Source organism: Mustela erminea, chromosome 1 (assembly GCF_009829155.1).
Source record: "Mustela erminea isolate mMusErm1 chromosome 1, mMusErm1.Pri, whole genome shotgun sequence".
Taxonomy (NCBI): Eukaryota; Metazoa; Chordata; class Mammalia; order Carnivora; family Mustelidae; genus Mustela; species Mustela erminea.
This window is the reverse complement of record NC_045614.1, coordinates 154,465,303-154,491,664: the sequence shown is the minus strand read 5'-3', so window position 1 is coordinate 154,491,664 and position 26,362 is coordinate 154,465,303. Positions and strand designations below refer to the sequence as shown.

General features: G+C 34.1%; 1 protein-coding gene across 3 annotated transcripts in view; it reads right to left on the bottom strand.

Annotated features, from left to right (window-relative positions):
- The window catches only part of GSK3B (glycogen synthase kinase 3 beta), a 205,667-nt gene that overhangs the window by 28,291 nt on the left and 151,014 nt on the right, over positions 1 to 26,362 (bottom strand). For 2 of the 3 annotated variants that reach the window (XM_032347642.1, XM_032347623.1), the window contains exons 8-10: positions 15,864 to 15,959; positions 7,435 to 7,473; positions 4,583 to 4,769 (exon numbers count right to left, since the gene is read on the bottom strand). In XM_032347642.1, coding sequence (XP_032203533.1) covers positions 4,583 to 4,769; positions 7,435 to 7,473; positions 15,864 to 15,959 — 322 coding nt within the window. The remainder of the gene's footprint in view (positions 1 to 4,582; positions 4,770 to 7,434; positions 7,474 to 15,863; positions 15,960 to 26,362) is intronic. The other variant, XM_032347633.1, reaches the window with a different exon arrangement.

The window sequence follows — 26,362 nt, the reverse complement described above, 5'->3', positions numbered from 1 at the left end:
TGTCTTATGAGTATAATTTATTAGAGAATAGGAAAATAGCATTTACCAGGTCATGATTCATTATATTGCAATAAGCTCAGGACCACAATGCACAATAAAACACCACTTCACATCCACTAGGATGCTTATTTTAAAAAGAAAAAGAAGAGGAGGAAAAAAAATTATTGGCAAGGATATGAAGAAATTGGAACTCTTGTACCTTGCTGGTGAGAATGTAAAACATGCAAAACTACTGTGGAAAATAGATTGGCAGTCCTCAAAAAGTTAAACACAGAATTACCACATGACTCAGCAATACCCAAAAGAATTCAAATGAAGTATTCAAACAAATATACTTGTACACAAATGGTCTTAGCAACACTATTCACAATAGCCGAAAGGTAGAAACAAACCAAATATCCATCAACAGATGACATGAACAAAAATGTGGTGTATCCATCCATACACTATGGACTGAATGTTTGCATCTCCCTAAGATTCATATGCTTACACCCTATTCCCCAGTGTAATAGTATTTGGAAATGGGGCCTTTAAGAGGCAATTAAGATCATGAGGGTAGAACCCCCATGAATGGGATTAGTGGCCCTGCAAGAGAAACAAGAGAGGTAATCTCTTTCTACCATAAGCACACAGTAAGAAAGCACCCGTATACAAACCAGGAAGTAGGCCCTCATCAGACATCAAATTTACTAGCACCTTAATCTTGAACTTGCCAGCCTTCAGAACTCTGAGAAATAAATATTTGTTGTTTAAGCCACATAATCTCTAGTGTTTTGTTATAGCAGCCTGTACTGATCAAGACATAATACAGTGGAATATTATTCAGTCATGAAAAGGAATAAAATACTAATATACTACTATGACATGGATGAACCTTGAAAACATTATGCAAAGTGAAGAAGCCATATACAAAAGGTCACATAATATATTATTTCATTTATATAAAATATCCAGGATAGGTTAAGTCCAGAAGCAGGAAGCACATTGGTGGTTGCCAGGGATTGGAGGAGTTAAAGGGGACGGACTGCTTAAAGGGTATGGAGTTTTCTTTAGAAGCAATGAAAATGTTCTGGAACTTGATTGAGGTGGTAGTTGTACAAACTGTGAATATACTAAATAAACTGAACTGTTTACTTTAAAATGGCTCATCTTATGTCATATGAATTTTATCTGTTTTCAAAAGAGCTTAGAAATCCATAAAAAACAAACTTCGTTGTTTTAAAATTTTATTTTCTTTAGTAATAATGAAAAATTATCAGCCAGTGACTAAAGAATCAAACGTAGTTATTTCAAAATTGGTACACACAAACAATGAAACAGAATCCTGGATTTTTAAATCTGATTAAATAAAATGCTTAAATAATATCTCAATTTTGATCAACACATACAGGTGCATTATAGAGTATGTACCTAGTATGTCTGTATATAAGAAAAATTATTCTTCAAAATGTATCCACAGTAAATATCTATTGTGTCTAGGGTTCTACCAAGTTGCTTACTTGACAAAAGGCTTCCTTGATCCATGTATTTTGAAAAAAAAAGTACTTATCAGAGAAGATATTTAGTGTGAATAAAACCCCAACCAGTGCCGGTTTGGGAACTCTTAAGTTCACCTGACAGAACTTGTTAAAAAAAAAAAAAAAAAAGGAGAGACAAATTTAACATTAACTTAGTAGTTTCTGATGCCAAGATTCCACAGTTGCGAGTGCTGCATGTCACTATATACAGAGCATTTTAGAGACCACTTTAAAAAGCAACTGAGCAGATAGTTAAATGTACAGATAATAAACAGATATCTATAGTACAAAACCAAAATAAAAAAACTTGTGAAAATGGATACTTGTAGAATTTTCAGTGGTGGCCTCATATAGATTCAAAAACTGCTTCATACAAAAAAATTAATGATAGTTCAAAATGTAGCTCTACTGATGACAAAGATACAGATGTAAAAGACGCATATATAAAGTATTAATAGGGGCGCCTGGGTGGCTCAGTTTGTTAAAGCAGCTGTCTTTGGCTCAGGTCATGATCCCAGGGTCCTAGAATCAACCCCTGCGTTGGGCTCCCTCTCCCTGCCTGCTGCTCTGCTTACTTGTTTTATCTCTGTTAAATAAATAAATAAATAAATAATTATTTTTAAGTATTAATGAAACTGTTTTATGAAATTTGAGAAGTCAAAAAGTAAAGTTCCTGAATAAATTTAATTTTATACAATGCATAATTTTAAATACATTTAAGTTAACCAAAAGAAACCTTTTTGGGATATCCTTTTTTTTTTTTTTTTTAGAATTTATTTTTATTTATTTGACAGAGAGATCACGAGTAGGCAGAGAGGCAGGCAGAGAGAGAGAGAGAGGAGGAAGCAGGCTCCCTGCCAAGCAGAGAGGCCGATGGAGGACTCGATCCCAGGACCCTGAGATCATGACCTGAGCCGAAGGCAGAGGCTTAACCCACTGAGCCACCCAAGCACCCTATTTGGGATATTCTTAATGGGAGAGTAGAGTATCACTTTATATCCAAGGATTATCAGTATATGCATTAGAGAAGAGCAACACCATAAAATCTTAAAGTGATTAATGTGGATGTTAAAAGTGATTATTTGGGGACTATGATTTTAATTTTCTCTGTACTTCTTTTGCATTTTCAACATTATCCTCAATGTGTATATACTACTCTTGATTAAAACAAAGCTATAAACACTGAAAATAAAACTTACTTTCTTAATGACACAAAATCATAGGATCTTTGCTCTAGAAGAGTCTATCCGATAGGCAAAGTGTAATAATCCTATCTGTAACTTTGACATCATCCAGCTTTTTCCTGATATAAAATTTGGTATTTTAGAAAACAAACAAACCTGTTCCACTGTTAAACAAGTGAAAACTTCACTGATTCATCAATAATTTTATTTATTAAACTAAAGAAATTTATTTATTAAATTAATAATTTTATTTAATAGATAAATAATATATATTTATTTATAGATAAATATATTTATCTGTATCTATATAGATAGATATGCCAGGGACCAAGGTTTGTAGAATAAATGCAAATATGTACTGTTCTCTAATTTTCTGCTACTACTGTTTTCAATTTTATAATCAGGAGAAAGAATACAGGTCTACACCTTTCTTTAGAAGATAACCTATGAGGTATTTTAGACACCTGTCAAAAGTTCCTTAAGTCTTCATTTTTCCAGGATCTACTGTCTATTCTGTTCCTTTGTATATCCTACCTGCCATTCATTAACATCTTAAAATGGCATAGCCAGAACCTAAAACAACATCCCAAATGATTTCCGATCTGCCCTAAGTAGTCAGAATTAATCCCAGAATATCTGAAAATTTTTCTTTATGAATGTAGTTTAAGACCACATCAGCACTGCTAGTAGTTACATGGTATTGACCACTCCAGAATATAGTTAATGGAATCATCCAAGTCTATTGTACTAGCAACTCACGTCTTCTAAATCTACTGCTTAAGCAATGCATTTTCCCACTTTGAATTTTAGAAAAGTTTAAATATGGGAGGAAAATTCATCTTAGAATAAAGGAAATATATCTATTTCTTGGTCACAGAAATCTCTCCATCTCCCTTTTATATTTCTAGCTTGACTAAGCAGCCTAATCAATCAATTGACTATTTACTGCTTATTTTATCTATAGTAAATGGTACACTTTTAATGTTCCATTTATGGAGAAAATCTCTGCATCAAAGCAGTGCAGTTGATTAAATGAATCACTTAGGGTCTCAGAGAGGAAAGAAAAGTGAACACAAAAGTGATTAAGAAATAATGATTCTTCTGGTCTAGAAACCACAAGTACACAAACTCCATTTTTCCTCAACATTTCTCAGTAGCATCAATGGTGCCAAGCCCCAGAAGGCAAGGGAATTTCTCTATCTACATCCCTTATATAATTTCTAAGAAAGAGAGTTCTAGAATTCCAGTTTTCCTTCTGTTTATAAGATATCTGACTTTATACAAATATAGCCACAAATTTATTTCCAGGTTTAAAAAAATCTGACATAAATTCTTGGGAAGCAAGAAATGCTAACATTCTAAGTTTCAAACACAAATTTGTAAGTTAAATTGTACATTAGTCTATATAATTTCTCCTGTGTCAAGATTTATTATAATCTGCCAAAAATGAAAGAAGCTATGTTTACTGGAAAAATTTTATCTGCCCCTATGTTGTTCAAAACCATACAAGTAGTAGCCTAATAACTGGTTAAAAGGATGTTCACCTACCTATATAAGTACTTAATATGCCCACTTTAGTCCTACACAGATTTCAACTAAAAGAATATCACCTAACACACATATGTAGCTTCCTCAGAAATGGTTAAAAATAGGGGCACCTGGATGGCTCAGTGGGCTAAGCCTCTGCCTTCGGCTCAGGTCATGATCTCAGGGTCCTGGGATGGAGCCCCGCATCAGGCTCTCTGCTCCGCAGGGAGCCTGCTTCCCCCTCTCTCTGCCTGCCTCTCTGCCTACTTGTGATCTGTCAAATAAATAAATAAAATCGTAAAAAAAAAAAAAAAAAAGAAATGGTAAAAAACAGAACAAAGTATTTGGAATTACCTTGAGTGGTGAAGTTGAAGAGTGCAGGTGTGTCTCGCCCATTTGGTAGTTTGACATTTGGGTCCCTTAATTCGTCAAAAAATGAATGTGCACAAGCTTCCAGTGGTGTCAATCGGGCAGTTGGTGTATACTCCAGCAGACGGCTACACAGTGCAATTGCCTCTGGTGGAGTCCGGGGTCGGAAGACCTGCAGCACAAAAAAAGGGCAAAGAACAATTAATGCTTTATAGTAAGAATTGTAGCAAATTATCCTTTGAGTATGAGTTAATTCCCACCACATACAACATGGCTGCATTTGTGAAAGGAACCTTCTAGACTGAAAAGAGTTAACTGCATATAATTCACCACACTGGGGTAAACAGCTAATTACAAACTATATGAGAAAAGTTCTGAGAAAAAACTAGGGGAAATTAAAAAAAAAATCTACATTTGTTCATAAAGCAGTACAATTAAATATGTACACAAAATACAATATGATAGGCACAAGAAAAGGGCTGGGTTCTGGAAGCAAGCACAACTAGAAGAATATTAAAATTTTCTAAAAGTTTTGACTACTGTGGTGGTTGCCTCTTGTGTGTGATTTTTGCAGAACAATTTTCAGTAATGGACAGCACTACTCAAATCTGGCCATCAATATTTTCTGAAAAAGGAAAACTATTTATGTTAGGTCTAGAAATGCTAATGATTTGGTATTATCTTTTCAATAAACAGCGTCTATCTGATTTGAAGAAATTCTTGAATAACCAGAGTTAAAACTGTTTTCTCAAAGAATAGCTGTATGTATTACATACAGCTTACATGGCCAGATTACCCTCATTTGAATGAATATTCTCAGGTCTTAATTAGGGAGAAAGAAATGTACTTTTCGTTAGTACAAATATTTCATTAGGAGCCATTATGTCAGAAAAAGTCAATTGAAGGCTGTGTTTAAGAGAGAAGCAAATAAATTAGTTTCTAAAAAAAAACCCAGAAAGCTTTCTACACATCTATGTTTTAAAACTCCAAATCTATATATAAAACTATGAAAATAACTTTGTTTTAAATTATGGACAGCTGAAGAATAAAAGTAGAAAGGGGACAACAGAAATAAACTAAGTAGATGGACAGAAAGCCTCTGAAACTAAAGAAAAATGAAACATATATCCCTTGATATGGGAAAAGCAATCAAACAGAAGATGTGGTAGTGGTAGTTGACAGACATATAAATAGAGGCAGACGTATATAAAGGGAGGGAAATAGTGAGGGAAGGACACGTAGATTGTGAGGAGGATGGAGTAAGGTTTCCTAACGAGAATGGCTCATGTAACATCTGACTATCACTTAGGCTGAAGATAGCAGAACTAGTTACTACTATAGAGCTTACTTTTCAAGAAACAATATAAGAGTACTTTCTAAAGTGAAAACCTTATTTTTCTTTTGTTTTTACACAAAGTTTATTACTACTATTTTCCATGGAAATTGAGAAATTGATCCTAGGATCCTAGGAATTTATTTCTGAACATCAAAGAACTTATTTGACTATATTAGAAAACCCTCTGTACGATCAAAAATTGCTTTATCTTTATTCTTCTGAGTGATCTGACTCACCTCAGTCAAGGAAACCTTAAAGGTACTGTATTATTTGAAATGTTTAGATCTTCCACTGTTCTTGGTCATTTTTCCCTCTCTTGCTTCCTAGCCAGGTCCATATAATCAAATTCCGAATGTAAAAGAAAATAATCAGTGGGAAAACTCTGAAAATTTTTCACAAAAATATTAAGCATTACTGACATTATTTTATCCCAGAGAGCTGTTTGTATTTATTTCACAGCATGTGGATTTATTTTGCTAGCTAGTCTAAGGGAAAATGCTTTTGCACCAATATGGGACTGTATAAGTAGAATTAAAAGTACCACCAAAAGTAGAAATATCTCCTGCCAACATTCAAATGTAGGGTAGCTGAACAGTGAATGTATATTAAGTGAAGAAATTTCATGTTACATTAATGAGGATTTTGCATTAAAATTATTAATAAACTAGTATTGTAAACTTATCTCTAATTATTTAAAAAAATCATCCATATTCATTTGGTATCTTACTGGCTACAAGCAACCATCCATGTTGGTACTAAGACACCTATTAGTCAATTTTGCCAGGGAATCCTAACTCATGGAATCAAAGAGTTAAAAACAATAAAGAAGACTTCATTCTAAGAGGCCACATTAAAATCAAAACTTAATCTGCCCTTTAAAAAGAATCCATTATTATTTTAAACCCTTTGAGAAATTTCTGATGAGCGAAGCCTTGGTTTAGTACTCTATGGATAAAGGTTAACTGGGAAATTATGGGGAGTCAAAGCCCAGTGTCTTCCAAAGTTCAGATTTGTGACCATAATATAGGGTGTAGAAGCATGCAACTTTAAAAAATTTCAGGCCAAACTAGAAAATAGCTCTTCTGAATTATCTTTGTGTTTAAAGAGAAGGAAACCAGTAACAACTGAAATATGGCTTTTAATAATGAAGCTTCTAATGCCATTTTATTCCTTACTCATTTAAATTGTTTAACACTCAGAACCTTTAGTTCTATGCATCTTTGTTAATATTTATTCTTGAAAAAATAATTTTTAAACTCCACAGTTCCTCACTTCTAGATGTAAATAAATCACTCAGGAGACTGACAATCTAAATATACCATAAGTAAAACCTATCTCAGACAGTGGATGGAAAAAAAAAAAAACACCACAGCTATCCTACATTGTTTTTACTTTTACATTTCTAGAATGAATAATGGTTTGCCCTTTCTAAAAAAAAGTTTTCCCCCTAGTTTTATAGACCTGCCCTGAAATTTTGGGGAAAAAAAAATTAAGTACATACCCGCACTCCTGAGGTGAAATGTCCTGTTCCTGATGAATCCTAAAGATGATAATGCAGTGAAATAATCCAAACAGGGGAAGTCAATCCAAAAGAGAATAGTCCAGCAAGGAAAAATATATCCAGTGTTATAAGAAATCCATGGTGTGGGGGGGGACATAGAAAATGTTTATACAGTTATAAACTTTAAACATCAGTCTCCACAGTAGCAAGTCCAAGTTTTAAAAATTATTTCACCACAGTGTATGCAAAAAAATTTGATTGCGCAATGGTGAGGCACAATAAAGAAACATTTTAATTTTATTATGTTCCAATGCCAGTGCGTTTATTAAAAAAATACAAAACCAAAAAAAGTTAAAATCAAAATTAAATCTAGAAGTAAACTTCCCAAAGTAAAGTGTTTGGTCTTCTACGACCTGGATTCATCATCCATTGACATGGCTGGGAGGGGGCATATTAGCCTGCTTTTACAGACATCAGTTCCCAATGTGCTAATTTTTATCTATTAATGTATTCCAGTTAGACAGTATAAACATTTTTTGCTTAATTATTAGTGATGAGAGGAAAGTAATAAATAGATTTAATTTATATTACTACAGATTTCAAGCCAGATATTTTCAATTTGTGTGAGCTAAGAAGGATCAGGCCACCGCGGATTATTCTCCATTTTGGATTGACTTCCCTGCTAAAAGATGTTTGCTGACATTCTCATTATTTTAGGATTCTTCAGGCAATTGACATATCACCTCAGGAGTGCGGGTATAACTTACTTTTTCTATTGTGGGCTTTGCCCCCTCATACCCTTGCACCCATTACTTAGTTAAAATAAATAAAGAACATTCTTTCCTTTTTTGAAAAAATTCACTGAAAAAAAATCCTACATCTTTGAGCACTACAAATTCAACACAGTTCCATGTGCAGTTATGCCCAATTCACCCACCAAAAGCTAAACAAAAAATATATACAATAAACAATACAACTAAGGGACAGTCACAGTTACAGGTGACATGCATAGTAATGTACACCAACACCTAGGCACAACGGAGCCAAATATGCAAGGGAGGTAGTAGGATCTATTATGTCTAGGTATTGAGAACAAAAAAATGGCAGAACTCACCAGTAGCTGTGAATTCCCTTGGCTATTCTAAGAGAATTTAACATTCTTTTAGGATAGTTTCCAGTGGGGGAATTAATATTTTGCAAAAATAAATAATCCGCGGATTACTTTTAGTCTGCAGACTAAAATTTAGTACACGGATTAAAATCCGGCCCATCAGAATTAAAATCTCTCATGAACTAGAACACAATCAGGTGGACAAAAATAGAAAGCGAGACTAAAAAAACTGAGAGCACAAAGTAAGACTCAACTGGGCCAACTAACAGTTAGTGCGCAGACTAAATATGGCCAGCCAAGTATGTTAGCAAGGCCATGAAGAGCCCAAAACACCCTCTGTAAAAACTAAAAACAAAAGTAAATAAATAAAAATAAACAGAACAAAGCAAAAAATAAATAAATAAACAAAAGAAAGGAAGAGAACAGAAAGGAAAAATTGAAAAGAACCAAAACACTGACATGAACTTTTAAGTGATTCAAATACTACCTCACCTGTGCAGCAACTCATTTTCTTATATTGAAACAAACTGTCACCACAAATACTAGTCCATAAAAGAAACTAACAGAAACAATTCATTTTTCAAAAAGAAAGTCTCTGTGGTATCGAACAAATGCAAATGAGTCCTTAAATGAAGAATTATTCAAAATAAATTTGCATTTGGATAACTCAAAAATGACAGAGGCAATTTTTCCCTTACATGGCCTAGGATAGACTTTAGCTCTCAAATATCAAATTTCAATCTGGAGCTAACTGTTGCGAATGAATCTTAGGCCTTTTAAAATTACCATTTATAAGCAGTCATATATACGATATCAAGGCCTACAGCTGATTGCCACAGCATCAGCTCTCAACAATTCTACTGTATTAAACAGCCAACCAGAGCAATGTAGAAATGTCTATGGGCAACGATAATCCACGCAGAACACAGAACAAGTGCTGTGCCTGTTCTGAGCAGCTCCTTCTTCCTAGATTTCACTGTGATAAATGTACAACCCAGACACCGTTCTCTGGTTATACACAAAACACACAAGCACCCAGTGTTAAAAACTGATAAACCATGAACTTCTAAGGAGCAACCCCAATGCTGGCTCTCAAGTAATCTATTAATCATCTAAAATTATTTGCAATTTGTAGACCTAATAAGGATTAAAAGTGAGATGATGCCATGGATTTATTGAATAGTTATGTTAATTACCCAGATTAAGTAGATACAGAAAGAACTTAAGTCTACTAAAGAGCTGATATATGGTACATAATTCATAAGAGGCACAAACATCCCTTCCTTAGTCACAACAGAGCCAATATTAATAAATTTCACCTATACTTATTAAAAGGCTTACTGAGTTTTCTGAGCTCTATTACACGTAAATAATACATGTGTTGATATCAACATTTAACTATGCAATGTAATTTTTTCCTATGACTTCATTCACTGATAAAACAGTACTGCAGGCTTACATAAAAGTATGATTTACCAAATGTCCACTTACTCAATTTAATCTCTTATGGTCAGATTGACCTTCTTAGGAAAGTAGAACATTTTCTTTCAACCCACACCTCCTCATCTTAAGGGGACAGTCCCCTCTACAACAATTCCTGACCTTATCAACATCTAAGCAAATCTAAATCCTCTTTCAACAGCCCACCCCACCTAGTCCTTCTTCACCTTTAAGAGGCTTACCTTTCTAATTCCACCACCCCCGCTGGAGATCTGACTTATACCTACAGCATGTGAAACACTTTTGAACACTTATAGCACACAATCAAGTATGTGGTTATATGTTATATTACTGAATACTTGCTTCGACTAAGTCAGTTATATCACCAGTTTATATCACAGGCTATATAGTGTACTTCTTCTGCGTCCTTTATAGTATCTGAATATCTGGCACAGTGCTGGGTACATAGGAGATACAGATTTTAAGAAACAAATGACATATTAAAAGTAGACTTTCGCTTTTTTTCTTTTGCATTTTTTAATCCACACCCCAACCCTATCCCTCTGCTCCCCACAAGTGACCTGGAAACTTATGCCTAAGCATTCTTTTTACATTATTTCTCTTACATGGGGATTAGCCACCCTAATGGCTAGATTTTAAAGTGCATAGTTTCCAGCAAAGAAATGGGGAGTGTAGCCAGTGCAACTAGGAAAGTGAGGAAATCTACTCACATAGGAAAATAAATGTTAGACACGGAAAAGTGATTATTCTAACACTAATAAAGATGTAGGTGGAAAATTCATTAGAGAATATAGTGTATTTAACGAGACAAGTGATAATGGATTAGTAGAATGTTCAGGGCAGAGGTAAGTTAAGTAATAATATAGAAACTAATTTACCTAAGCAATGGAACAAAACAGATGAGTACAATCTTGGGAACCAGTAGAAGTCCCAACATAGTTTTATGCTTTCTGAAGTACATGTAAGCAAAACCAAAAAAGGCTCATCGAGTTTACCCACAAAAAAGAAGTCTGACAATTTTTGTTTTGTGCTCTCTCGACCCCTCCGAAGGCATTTTTATTAAAAAAAAAAAAGTTTTTAAAGACTTATTTATTTGAGAGAAAGAGAATCTTCAAACAGATTCCCTGCTGAGCATGGAGTCCAATGCAGGGCTCTATCTTACAACCCATGAGATCACTAAGATCAACCGACTGAGCCACCAGCTGCCCTGAGGGTATTTTTTTAAACTATAAATATGTAAAATTGAAATACAAAGTTTACCAAGTGAAAAATATTGTACTCGAAGGCTCAGAAAAAAGGTAAGATTATAAAGAAAGTCTTAAAAAATGAGTAGGAAAAAAATACACAAGTATAGCACAGTTTTATGTTTAGTTTTAAACACAGAGAATAATAAACATAATCTGTCCAGTCTAGTCTGGTACCTTAACAACTGAAATGACCTCAACCTCAATTTTTTAATTTCTCTTAGCTAGTTGTAAACAGTACTAAATTCATTAATTTTCAAGTATGTGGACAGTGTTCGAAGAAATTGGGTATGTAAGGACTGGCTTGTGGATACTGGTTTCTAGGATACTTAAATAATAATCCATGGTTTCACATATCCCATAGACATTAGCTATAAATAAACTTATTGTGTATGCCAAAAACTTAGTAACAAACATTTTGAAGTAACTGATATCCATCCCATTATAACCACTACGAAAAAGAAATTAGGAAATGCTATAATGCATGTGGCATGACTTGGAAGGTATTGTAAGAGTCATCTGGTGGGAATTAATCATGGAGAGCTCAGATAATTAGAAAATATTTCATGGGAGAACTAAGATTTGAGGTCTTGAGAAAAGGTTAAGATTTGGTAAGGAGAGAAGATCATTTTAAGTGTGAAAAAGAAGACATTAGTAAAAGAGATAGAAACATATATGGCTTCTCTGGGGAACAATCAGAGGTTAGGAAGGTGAGGAACAGGACAAGAATAAACCTCCTGTTTCTCTGGAAAGAAAAGATAGAAACAATAAGTGACACAATGACTATATAATATGTCATCCAAAATGGGACATTTTTGAGAATGACAGGGGCATTCAATTAACAATTACTCTGAACAAGCATAAGTGGGACATATGGTCATCCTTGTCCTTATATGCATATTATGTCAGATTTTCCTAAAGGCAATAAGTAAACAAAGAAGATTTTTAAGTAGGAGTGATAGTATCACATGTGCTTTTAAGAAAATTAACTTTTGAGAGCAATGAGGACTATAAAGGATATGAAACTGAAAAAAGGGAAACTGGTTAGGAGGTTGTTTTAACAAATTCTATGATACAATGATGGCCTAGAGTCAGGGAAGTGGCGATAAAGAGGACAAATCAAAGAACTATAATGGAGGTAGGATCTTTGTATTTATTTAGAAATAAAATAATAAAATATTCCTTTATTTTATATAAGGGAAATTGATTGAAATGTTGAAAACAGCATATTACTATTTTCAAAGAATCAGAAAACACAAAAGCTAATTGCTATGTACAAAAGAAAAAATTTGAGGCACGAAGAGTAGAAGCAGTACTCAAACAAGATCCTCACTTCATACCTAACCAGACTGTCATTTAATCACACCTCCATATACTAAATGCAGAATTTAAGCTTCCTCTCCTGCTAATGAACCTCCATCTCTATTTAATTCTCAAATTTCCATGGTATCATTTGTTTCGCTATCTGGCTTTTATTCTTTACAGTGTACACCAATGCAGGAGGTCTTTATCTTCCTGTCCTCAATCCAGTAATGGTCCCTGTTTCAAAACATTAGCACCAATTTCCTTTCCTACTTAAAGCATAAATGATATAACAATGAATTAGATTACTCTGGCTATTAAGTACTAGCTAAGGGCAACTTACTGGATTTCTAACTCTCAAGAATCTTGACATAGTATGGTTCATCTCATCAACTGTTTAGCTCTTCTGTTTGCTATCTTTCTTAAACATCTAAATCCCTTCACCTCAGTGTTTCCATGGAAGGTATCTTCTCTCTTGATCTTTATGGCCTGTCTACGTTTTTAGTACACCAGCTTCTAATCCTTAGGGATATAGCTGTATTACACTGCAGCACAGGAAAAGCAGGGTTCACATGTTCATAGCTTTAGGAAATAGGGCTAAAGTGGATTCTATCAGAAGACTAAAATAAAGGCAAAATAGCTTTTGTTTCCAGACTTTGTTTACCTGCTCTCAAAGAGCAACAAGCTCTTTTCTTTAGAGAACAATATTATGCATTTCTTAAATAAAAACCAAAAAAACCCCTTTATTGGCTGCCTAACATAACGGAGTACTTCTCAAGTTGGTGTTCACGATCATAACAGAGGGGAGAAGGGATTATGTTCCTTCTAGAAATTTAAAATTTTGTCTTTTCATTTTGATAATAACTTATTTTGAAAATCAATATTAGCATATTTTGGATCATTTGGATTCATCCAGATGGCAGAACAGTGCCATGGAATTTTTGTCTGAATTTGGTTTTGTGTTTACAACCATAAAAACATCAATCTAGTTGTGTACACCAATGAGAAATTAATACAAGTGTGCTTATTACATAATAAAATCAAATTATGTCAAGCACACTATATAATGGAGAGTTCATAGTACTTTCAACAGACAAAATAGGTGGGAGAATGGAGTCATCATCCTACACATGAAATAGGAATGGAAGCCTAAATAAAACAAACAAATAAAAGGGATTTGTATAGATTATTCAAGTTTAAAGAGCATTAGTGTAAGATATAAAACATCAAGAATCCACAGGAGAAAAGGAAGATGTAAACCAGACAAACTGACCACACATCTTCTGTTGACTACTCTTTAATTATAATCTACCATCCTCACATTCCATCCTGGCTAATACTTGAAAAGATATAATCCAAGGGGGGAGGGGGAAGAAATGCCGAATATGCCACATACTAATATTAGTAGTTAGTCTTGATTAAAAAAAAATGATAGGGACTGTTAAATAAATTCTTAACTTCAACTTCAGCATGTAAATTGGTCAGATACTCTATATCAAGGATAGCATGTGAGGAATACTTAGATTACACCAAAAAGAGCTTTATTTTTCTTTTTTCATAAAAATGACATGCTTATTAATGAAAATATGGAAATGCAAAACAAAGAAAATAAAATCACCTATACTTTTCTCAACCAAACTACCATTAGCATTTTGGAATATTTCCCTGGATTTATTCATTATACAGAACTGTCTTTGTTTTTTTTGTTTTTCTTTAACATGACTGAAATCATAGTATACTACAAATCACTTGTAAACACTTTAATAATAAATTCACTGGATTCAAACTGCAACTCAGCCTTTAAATCCTATTGGCCACCTAGGACTCTCTGAGTTAAGGGCAAGGTGAAAGACTCCAAATATCTTCTGACCAAGATTCAAAATAAACTTTAGGTGTAAAGATCAAAGAATGGTTTATCTCAGAACATTCAGCGTTTACTATAAATTTTAAGTGTGGCAGGGAAGGCAACATCATGGTCAGTGAAAGCTAACCTCTAATTCTGGCACTAAAACACCAATACCAAATTCTGATATAAGTAATTAGTAATAAAAAGATCTTCTGCAATGAAGAGAGATAAGATTGTGAGAACCTGAAGGAAAGTAACTAGAATCATAATACAATTCAGAGGAAGAAAGACTTACTTTGAATTTGGGAATAGAAATTATTTCATTTGTAGCTCTAAATTATGTCACCTCTTATTATAAAAGGTCTATAACCAATTAAATAAACCTATCCCTGCTCAAAACAAACTGTTATATGTACATTTTTAAGTACAGAAAATCTCTGCTTGAACTATAGAAGAGCTGAACTTTATTAACTCACAAAAATACATAATGAAATTAAGTAAACATGAGAGGAGGTGCATGGTGTATAACTTTAAGTCTGGCATTACACACACACACACACACACACCACACACACACACACACACACAAACATGAGTAAAAGTTTAATCCTGGTTTTGTCATGGCCCACCTATGTAATCTTGAGTAAGTCACTTGGTATCTTTGACCAGAGTTTCTTAAACTGGTAGAATAAGGATGCTAGAGATTCAATCTAGCAATAAGCCCTAATGAGATTTTTTTTCCTGCCTTTAATGTCACAAGTTAAACTGAAAGGAAAAAAATTTTTTAAATAAAATCTATCTTAAATCACTTCAATCATGCATCAAAGCAAAAAAATAAAGTTTTTTTGTAAATTAGTATTATGCTCTTCAAACTGGTTCCATCTATGCTCTAAGAACTCAGTTTACGCTATCCAATGGCTAATGACATCCCATTAACATATCAATGCTTTCAATGTATACTCCAATAAGATCAAATCTTTTTATTCCCCTCTGGAAAATACCAAAAGGAAAGCAATCAAAAGAAGAAAAACACATAGTATCATAAGGCCTATAAACAGGTTTCAAAACAGAATAAAGAAAATATATGAAATACATGTTTTTCATATGCTACATGATATTGCAGCAAATACCTCTGTTAAGAAACTGACTTTGAGTTTTATACAGTCATTACTTTATATATAAGATATTATACCTAATGAAAGTTCTATATTTTAATGGTATAGGTACACTGTCCTCAACCTACAATAAAACCCCAGGCTGAAAACTGCCTACAGAAAATCAATGGGGACAAAAAGTATACAGTCATTGAAACACTAAAGTATAATACCCAACTATCTTTACATGCAGAACTGCTATGTACTTTGTACTCAGGGAGCTATCTAGTACCAAAATAGTTTAGTTTAAAAACAATGAGAGTTTAAGTTAACTATTGGTTAATGTGCTAAAAAAACTCATTTTGACTCACCTTAGTCCAAGGATGCGCCTTAATTTGAGGGAATTTGAATTCTGTGTAGTTTGGGTTCATTTCTCTAATTTGCTCCCTTGTTGGTGTTCCCAGGACCTAGACAGAGAAAGCCAAGTCATTGCCGTATTTTCCGCTATATACATTCAAATACAATCTTTATGTTTTAATGTACTGGTTTCATGGAAAAAAGAATTCCAAAGTCATGAAATATATTATTCATTAAACAGAGCAGACTTTGCAAAAGATTTTTAACTGACTATAGATCCTATGCTGTATTACCCCTACACAGACTTTTATGATAATCATGTTTAAACCAGGGTTATACAAAAATCACTTAAAAACATTCAAGTAAAAGTCAAACATCGTTCTATCAAGAAAAACCATCTACTGCATTTAGTAAAAGTATAGCCAAAGGGTTTATTATCAATAAATTAATCAGGAGAACCTTACTCATGATACTGTCATCAATAATTCCATTCAATCAATGAATATTTAGTGATTGATTCCGTGTACAAGAAACTATGCGATGACATATGGAGAATACAAAGAGCCAGAGATTTTTTGTTATAATGAACTTAGATATTAGTGTGTGGGAAAAAGTGTAACTGTAATACAAGATAAAAATACACTGAGCCACTTCACTGCCTCTGACATAGTATGGGCTGGACAAAGGAAAGCATACAGAACTAACTGCACAAAACAGATGACGGGATGGGAAGAAATACTAATTACTAAAAATAAGGACCTTGGAGAAAGAGGACATACATCACTACTCGTCTTTATGATTCTAAAGCCTGGTATAAAACAAATTTGTTAAAATATTTGGCCATTTACAATTCAAAAAGAGTGGCAAAGAAGGAGTGTAAAGTAGTAAGTACTTGATTTGTGGTGGCAACCAGTGAATAATCAGGGCACAAAGTAAGAACTGCAGAGTTTTTGTTGTGGTTGTGTGTGTGTGTGTGTGTTTTTTTGCTTTTTTTTTGGTTGTTGTTCTAATTCTCTAGATTTCATTAAACCAGAACTTAATCAAGATTTAAGAGTTTTGGGGGCGCCTGGGTGGCTCAGTGGTTAAGCCGCTGCCTTCGGCTCGGGTCATGATCCCAGGGTCCTGGATCGAGCTCGCATCGGGCTCTCGCTCAGCAGGAGCCTGCTTCCTCCTCTCTCTGCCTGCCTCTCTGCTACTTACGATCTCTGTCTGTCAAATAAATAAATAAAATCTTAAAAAAAAAAAAGATTTAAGAGTTTTGTTCTTCAAAAGATACTCTTAAGAAAATAAAAAGGCAAGCTACCAACTGAAAGAAAATGCTTGTAAAACATACATTCTGCAAAGGACTTCTACCTAGAATATACAAAAGAGTCCTATAATTCCAAAAACAAAAGGACAAACACCCCTCCCCCCAAATGGGCAAAAGATACAACCAGACACTTTACCCAAGTAAAGTAAAGACAGTTTACCCTTATTTACATAGTAAATAAGCACATGAAAAAAATACTCAACATCATTATCATCAGGGAAGTGCCAGTTAAAACCGTTAAGATACCACCTACATATCTAACTCAGAAGAGTAAAGTTAAAAAAAAGATTGTGTCATACCAAGTTTTGGTGAGGATGCAGAGCAATTGAGGCTCTCATCCACTGCTAGTGGAAATGTAACAATTGTATGGCACCTTAGAAAAAACTTCGGCCAGTATGTTAAAAGAGTTAAACATATACTTACCAATATATCCATCATACCCACTCCTAAGTATTTACCCAAGAGAAATGAAAGCCATATGTTCATACAAAAACTTTACACAAATGGCATAACATCTTTTTTGCAGGTGCCAAAAAGCAGACACAACTCAAATGTCCATGACAGATGAATGACATAACAAATGGTGGTATATACATATGATGGAATGCTACTCAGTACACAAAAAAGAACATGGCTGAATCTACAATAATTATACCCAATAAAGAAGCCAGACCAAAAAGAGTACCTACTGTATAATTTCACTCATAGGGAACTTCTAGAAAATTTTGTTTTTACAACAACAGAAAGAAAAGCCATGATTGTGGACAGGCTGGAGAGAAGTATTACAAAGAGCACTAGGAATTACTGGGGTGAGGAAAATGTTCATTATCTTTGATAGTTTTCATGTGTGCATACATATGTCAAAACTTCCCAAACTGTATACTTTAAAACATGCACTTTGTTATATGCCAATTACATCTTTCATAATTATTTAAATATCTGAGTGCATAAAGTTTAAGTAAGATAAGTGCAAAGGACATTCTGAGCTATAGTATTATTTGTCAATAAAAGCCCAAAAGAAATCCAGTTAACTAAAAACTGACCTTTAATTCCTAAAGGATAATTTCTGAGCAGACCCCTGAGGTTATTGAAAAGAAAAAAAAAAAGTATAAAAATAATCTAAATTGGGCGCCTGGGTGGCTCAGTGGGTTAAGCCGCTGCCTTCGGCTCAGGTCATGATCTCAGGGTCCTGGGATAGAGTCCCACATCGGGCTCTCTGCTCAGCAGGGAGCCTGCTCCCTCCTCTCTCTCTCTGCCTGCCTCTCTGCCTACTTGTAATCTCTCTGTGTCAAATAAATAAATAAAATCTTTAAAAAAAAAAATCTAAATTTTAATACATTATTCTGTGGAGAGCTTATTTTTGGGCACTGGAAACACATATCTAGTTATATATCCTCCCTTCCTTGTAGCAGAAGTACAGCTTTTTAGAGAGGAGCAAGGTATTATCTAATACTGGGAAGGGAAGTCTCTGGCCTTTGCAGCTATAGATATCAAATACTTGTAAGTCAGGAACTATTCACACTTAAAATATGAAGGCTAAAAAGGAATCTTAATTTTTATTTTTAAATAATAAAGCAAACATTTATATCCTATTTTACCCCTTGATGAAGGTTATGTGTGTGTGCATCTGTGTCTCTGTCTGTGTGTGTGTGTGTGTATGTACTGGCAAAGCGGGGAGGAGTGAAAAAGGCAGAGTGAGCTAAACAATAATTCTGCCCCCCAAATGCAATCCCACTGGATCCTTTTAACTGCTGAACAAAAAAAACCAACAGCAATGACATGAATAAATAAGTATATAACGCATACCTTCAATGACCCTACAACTTAGTAATTCCATTTTAAGGTTACACTCTAGCCTAGAGAAACTTTTATACACCCAAAGCAACACTGTTCATAATAAAATACCATGGGCACAAGCAAAAATCCAAAAGTAGAATTAGTAAATAAACCGTAGTATAGTCATAAAGTGGTACACTAATAATGAAAATGAATGAAACAGAGCTACACATACCTTCTGATGAATCTCACAAAATGGTGAGTTTTCTCAACAATGAAAACATACCGTAAGAGTGCCTTATATAAAGCTTAAAAACAGGCAAGACTACACTATATTTTAGTATACATAGTAAAACTGTAAAACTAATAAAAAACATGGGAATATTCATTGGAAAAATTAAGAATAGATTATTCAGCTTAATAGGAAGATGTAAGAGAGACTGTGACTGGGATGGGGCATAAGTAATTCTTCTAATTCTTAACATGAGTGATAATTACAGATATTTGCTTTACTTTTGTGCTTTACACTGAACACATTTTAACATATTTTGGCATTATGATATACATCACAATCAACAATTAAGAAATGCCCACTTCTGAATCAATGAGTATTTCCTGTGCAGTTTCCCTCTATTTATTCAGTATTTTGTTAACACAGGACACAGTCAAAACTCCCCACAAGTTGGTAAGAATGCTAAAAAATGCGAATTGTATGATGTCCATTAGTAAATGCATCCTTTTACTGTATGGACAGAGATCACATGCACTTATCAGCCATTTAACTTTCTGATAGGGGCTATGTGAGATAATTTAAGCTACAAACTGTATAATAATAAAAAGGCAGGACACTCCTTGAAGTGAATATTATAATTCTTATTTTTTTTATTACATCCTAAGAGTATTCCCAGTTGAAGGATATTCCCAATTGAAGTAAATCTGTGAAATACACAATAAAACAGCTGAGAAATACATGCACTATACACAAGGTTTGCTTAACATACGAAAAACTTTTAATTATTTAATGTGAAAGCAAGAAGGTATATTATGTATTATGTGTGCTTTCACTCCTGTATCTTCTCCCTAAATTCCTATCTCACAGCCACTCATGTCTAAACCTTTACCCAAAATTTTACAATGAAAAATTTCAAATATAAAGAAAAGTTGCACTTTTTTTTTTTTAAAGTGAAAACCCTCTCCTTTATAACAACTATCTTAAAAACATGATTAATGTTTTACTACGTTTGGTTCATCACGTTTCCATCCATCTATCCATACATCAATCCACCTTATTTTTTGGATACATTTCAAAGTCAGTTGCAGACATTACTACATGTCAGCATATGTATCATTAAGGTTTAATATTTATGACTTTTATTTAAGCATTTTTTACATACTTGGAATCTTCCTTTAATATACACAGTGTGTACATGTAGAAAATCTTTTATTAAAATGGGAAATAATCTGCTTTGACAGTGATACAAATTATATATCTATTATAATTATATCATATATAATATATATAAAAATGATATCACTATTAATTATAATTCTAATTGTGTCCTCTACCTTCAAAATATGTATATCTGTGACTTTTAAGAAGCTAGGTACTATGCAGTAAACGGAATCACTGATTTGTACACTATCGATCATTTAAAAGCAATTAACCAAATGCCTTACTGTCACCATGAAGCATCAATGGAGATCTTTTTATCCCTTTGTTATAGCCACATGATCTTGAATGTCTAAGACCATTAGATGGGGAAACAAAGATTCTAATGTCCTAGGATTTTCTATGTTTAATTTCTCTTGCCAAATACTCAACTACTATAATCATTTCTCTATTCTTTTTCTTATTATTTTTTTAAAATCTTAAAACTAGTTTCTCCCCAGGCTGGCTAACAGAGATGGAAACTAAAAGGAAGACCCTGTAGAACAGGGGTCAGCAAACTTTTTCTGCCAGAGAGTAAATACTTTAGGCTTTGTAGCCCATAGAGCCTCTGTCACTACTCAACTCTGCTGCTGTGGCACAATGCAGCTATAAACAAAAGTTTATTTACAAAAACAGGTAGCAGAGTGCATTTGGCTCCTAGGCCCTAGTCGCCAACCTCTGACCTAGTCCAAACATTTTTAGAGGTGAGAAAAACTGAGGCCTAGAAGGAGTAACTTTTCAGAGGTGAGAACTAATCAGAGCCAGAACTAGGACATAACTCAAATCTCATCAGTGGCAAACCAATTTTAGGAGATGGTATCAAAGAATCTGTTTATTGGACTTGGTTGGAAGATGAACAACTTCTATTTCTAATTTGGTAGTTGTGAAAGATGTTGATACTATTAAGCATGAAGGCACAGAGCTGGCAGAGGAAATAGTATCCAAGACAATCAAGAAGAACTAAGTGGTAAATAATGGGTATAGAATTTAGAAGAGGGCTTGAGGGTAGAAAAACAGGTCTGGTAGTACCTGATGTACAGGTGCTAGGTGGCTGCAGAAGTGTATAATAGGTAAAGCACGCTGAAGGAAAAGTGTACTAAAGATGGGGACCCACAGGACAGAAATATGTGGAAAAAGGGAAACTTAATTTTTAATTTTTAAAGAAGATTTTATTTATTTACTTGACAGAGAAAGAGACAGCGAGAATAAAAATACAAGCAGGGGGAATGGGGAGAGGGAGAAGGAGGCTTTCAGCCAAGCAGAGAGCCTGATGCAGGGCTTGATCCCAGGACCCAGGATCACGACCGGAATCGAATGCAGATGCTAACGTCTGAGCCACCCAGGTGCTCCAGGAAAAGGGAAATTTAAAAAGAAAACTGAGACAGAAGTCCAAGAGACTGGAAGAAATCCTACAGACAATGGTACCATGGAGGCCAAGGAAAGTAAACATTTAAAGAACAGAGGTGAGTAACTTATGACATAATTAGCTCAGAGTAAATAAAGGTGTTCAGTATATCTGGCCATGAAGTGACTTACTTTCTGATCATGGTGAGATCAACCATGAAAAGAGCAAACAGACCATCATCTGAAATAAGTAAGTGGCGACAAAATATGTAAGTTCTCCTTTTAAAAGATCCCACAGTGAGAAAAAAGGGAACAAAGAGAAGAAATATTTATGGACCACTCAGTATGTAAAAGCTCTGGGTGAGGTGTATCAATTTTCTTTTCACATTTAAATTTCATAATACATTATTACCCATTTTATACTTAAGACTACAGCTGATGGAGGTAAACTGATTTCTCAAAGCTACAGTTTGTCATTTGTAAATATGGGATTCAAATGCATGTACAGTTGACTCCTTAAAATGGTCTACCCAACATTAATAGCAAAAAGAAGAAAAAGATTTTTTAAAAAAATAATTTAAAAAATCATTTCCGTAAACTCCACTGATTTTACCATAAAGGGAAATCTAAATCCTTTTGAATTGTGCAGGGTATACTAAGATTTTGTAAGATCACGAGGCTATAATTTTAAGTTTAAAAAATTAAACAGACTTAACAAAACCCTTCATAATTTAACTAAAATCTACCCATACCTGGTAATTCAACTTAATAAAAAGAGTATCTTGAACTGTTAATATTATAGATTTTAGGCAATATAAGAATTATATGAAGAAATGCAAGCATCTAATTAGCTAAAGAAAATTAGAAAGTTTAACAAATCTCAAACTTATTTTACAAATTCTTGCAAAAATTCTTATGATTTAGTAATTTTGATATATCATTTTCAGGCTTCCTTAACTATAGATTCTTACTGTAAATCCCACACTTACTTTGCTTAAGTATATCTGCAATACTAACTATGCAACTTTGCAATATTTTTGTCTGTTGTGATTATTTCACATGTGTAAGATCTTGGTTGGAATGTTAAATGGTGGGCAAATAATATAGCTCTGCATACTCTAAGTAATTTTATTGCCAAGAATTTCTATTTTTATTTTGTTCTAATTTTTTTTTAATTTAAATTCAATTTACTTAACATACAGTGTATTATTAGTTTCAGGATAGAATTTAGTGATTCATCAGTTGCATGTTAACAACCAGTGCTCATTATATCAAGCACCCTCCTTAATATCCATCACCCAGTTATCCCTCCCCTCACCAACTTCCCCTCCAGACACCCTCAGTTTGTTCCCTTATAGTTAAGAGTCTCTTCTGGTTTGCTTCCCTCTATTTTTGACTTTTTCTATTTTTCCTTTCCTCCCCCTATGTTCATTAGTTTTGTTTCTTAAATTCCACATGAGTAGAATAATACAGTATTTGTCTTTCTCTGACTGATTTATTTCATTTAGCATAGTATCTTCTACTACCATCCATGTTGCAAATGTACTGCAAGAATAGTTTACTACAAAGCCCAAGTTACAGAAACTGATGTTGTTACTGAATTACTTTGAAAGCATAATTGCTTAAAGGTGGTCAATATAGGGGTGTCTGGATGGCTCAGTTGATTAAGCATCTGCCTTTGGTTCAGGTCATGATCCTGGGGTCCTGGGACTAAGTCCCCCATCAGGCTCCTTGTTGAGCGGGGAGTCTGCTTCTCTCTCTGCCCCTCCTCATGCTTGTGCGCTTTCTCCCTGTCTCTCTCAAAAATAAGTAAACATCTTAAAAAAAGAAAAAGAAAAAGAAATGAAAAAAATTGAAGCATGGAGATTAAAAAAAAAAAATCCAGAAAAACACATGTACATGTTTGAGAAGTTTCAAGTTTCAGAAGGGGGATGGGGGGAACAACAACAATAAAAAAAACCTATCTGAAGAAATAGTCGCTAAAATTTTTCCAAATTTGATGAAAATTTAATGAAAAGTTCAATGAATCTCAAGCAATACGATACAAAAAAATACCATACAGAGTTACAGTCAAACAGTAAAACCCACTGATAAAGGAAAAATCTTTCCGAAAACAAAGAGACACATTATATGCACAGTGTATTAACAACAGGAATAACAGCTGACTACTCATCAGAAACAATCCAATCCAGAACAAACTAGAGACCTTTCCAAAGAATGAAAAGAAAAAGCTGGAAACCAAGAAATTGTATATCTGGTGAAAATAACCTTCAAAAGACATTATTAAGCAAACAAAAGTTAAGAGAGTTTGTCACCAGATTTTCACTTTAAGAAAGTACTTTCAGGATCAAAGAAAAGGATTCCAAATGGACATTCCTATCTATACAGAGGAATAGAGACCACCAAAAATGGTAAATATGTGGCTAAACATATATTTCTCCCTTGCTTTTAAATTTCTTAAGAAACTGAGTGCTTAAAGCAAAACAACGAAGTATTATAAAAGTATTATAGAAGTAAAAATGTCTGACCACAGTAACATAAAAGACAGGAAAGGGAAATAGAAATATACTGTTGCAAGGTTCTTACTTCATATGTGAAGTGGTATATTATTATTTATAGACTGTGACAAAATTAACATGTCTATTTTCAATTTCGGAACAACTTTAAAAAATACAATAAGGATGTATAGCTTAAACTTCCCATTGGGGAAATAAAAAAGGCTCATTATATCCATAAGGTGGCAGTAAAGGAGAAAAAAAATGGAATGAAAAATAAATATCAAAGTAAAATACTTAAACTCAACCACAGCGATAATTACATTGAATGTAAATGGTCTAAACAGTCCAATTAAAAAGTAGTAATTGCCAGACTCTACAAAAAGACAGTAAGTCTATGTTGTCTGTGAGAAAGAAACTTTAAATATAAAGACACATAGGTTAAAATGCAGAAAGTTATACCATGCAAACACTTATCATTAGAAAGATGGAGCATCTACATTATCAGAAAATGGAGATTTACGGGCAAGGAAATTAAAATAAAGAGGGTCATTTTCTAATGATAAAAGTAATTTTAAGACTATACTTGAAATTACTATGAATACCATTTATAGGTAAGGATGTAGAACACAGGAACTCTCATATGTTGTTGGGAGTGAAAACCAGTAGAATACTTTGAAAATAACTTGGTAACTTCTTATAAAGGTAAGATACAGTTATCATATGGCTAGCAACTTTAATCTTAATCCTTTCTTGAAGAGAAATATAAACATATACCTGTAAAAAGACTTATAAACAAACATTTATAGCAGTTTTACTTGTAATAGCTAAAAACCAAAGCCAAACATCAATGTACAGGTAAACGGATAAAAAAACCTCTTGATATGTTAACAGAATACAACTCAGCATAAAAAGGAATAAACAGGTGATACAGGCAACATGGATGAAATTCAAAAACAAGATGTTGAGCTAGAAAAGCCAGATACAAAAGAAACACACATTTAAATGAAATTATAGAATAGGAAAAACTAATCTGTAGTGACAGAAAGCAGACCAATGGTCACACCTGAGACAGAAGATGGGGGACCAACTATAAAGGGGCATGCACAGAATGATTAACTGTCCTGTTTGCCTGGTGCTATCCTAGAAAAGCCCTTAGGTCCTGGGCACATTGGGATGATTACTCACCACAGGCTGTACACAGGAAATTTTTGGGGCGGTGGACATGTTCTAAATCTTGACTGGATAGTGGTTATATATGTTTATCAAGGCTTATTAAACTGCATACTTAAAATGACTGCTTTTGGGGCACCTGGATTGCTCAGTGGGGTAAAGCCTCTGCCTTTGGCTCAGGTCATGATCCCGGGATCCTGGGATGGAGCCCCACATCAGGATCTCCGCTCCGCGGGGAGCCTGCTTCCTCCTCTCTCTCTGCCTGCCTCTCTGCCTACTTGTGATCTCTGTCAAATAAATAAATATTTTTTTAAAAATTACTTTTATTTTATGCAAATTACATCTTGTGATACATTTACTATACTAAACAAAACCAGATGTTTATCCTTCTTCTGTTGCTTTGTTAAGACTAGCATTAAAAGTATCAGAGTCTAGGGGCGCCTGGGTGGCTCAGTGGGTTAAAGCCTCTGCCTTCGGCTCAGGTCGTGATCCCAGGGTCCTGGGATCAAGCCCCGCTTTGAGCTCTCTGCTCAGCGGGGAGCCTGCTTCCCTTCCAATCTCTCTCTCTTGCCTGCCTCTCTGCCTATTTGTGATCAGTCAAATAAATCAATCTTAAAAAAAAAAAAAAAAATAGAGTATCAAGAGTTTATACCAAACCCTACAACTAGAATTATTTTATATACAATATGAATAGTTTTTAAGAACGCAAAGTATTTCATCTTGTTTAATTTTTCCCTCCCTTCCCCTATGATTCTGTCTTGTTTCTCAAATTCCTAATGAAACCAGAGAGGGAGACAAACCGTAACAGACTCAATCTCAGGAAACAAACTGAGGGTTGTTGGAGGAGAGAGGAGTGGGAGGGATAGGGCTGCTGGGTGATGGACACTTGGGAGGATATGCGATATGGTGAGTGCTGTGAATTGTGTAAGACTGATGAATCACAGATCTGTACCCCTGAAACAAATAATACATTATAATTTAATTAAA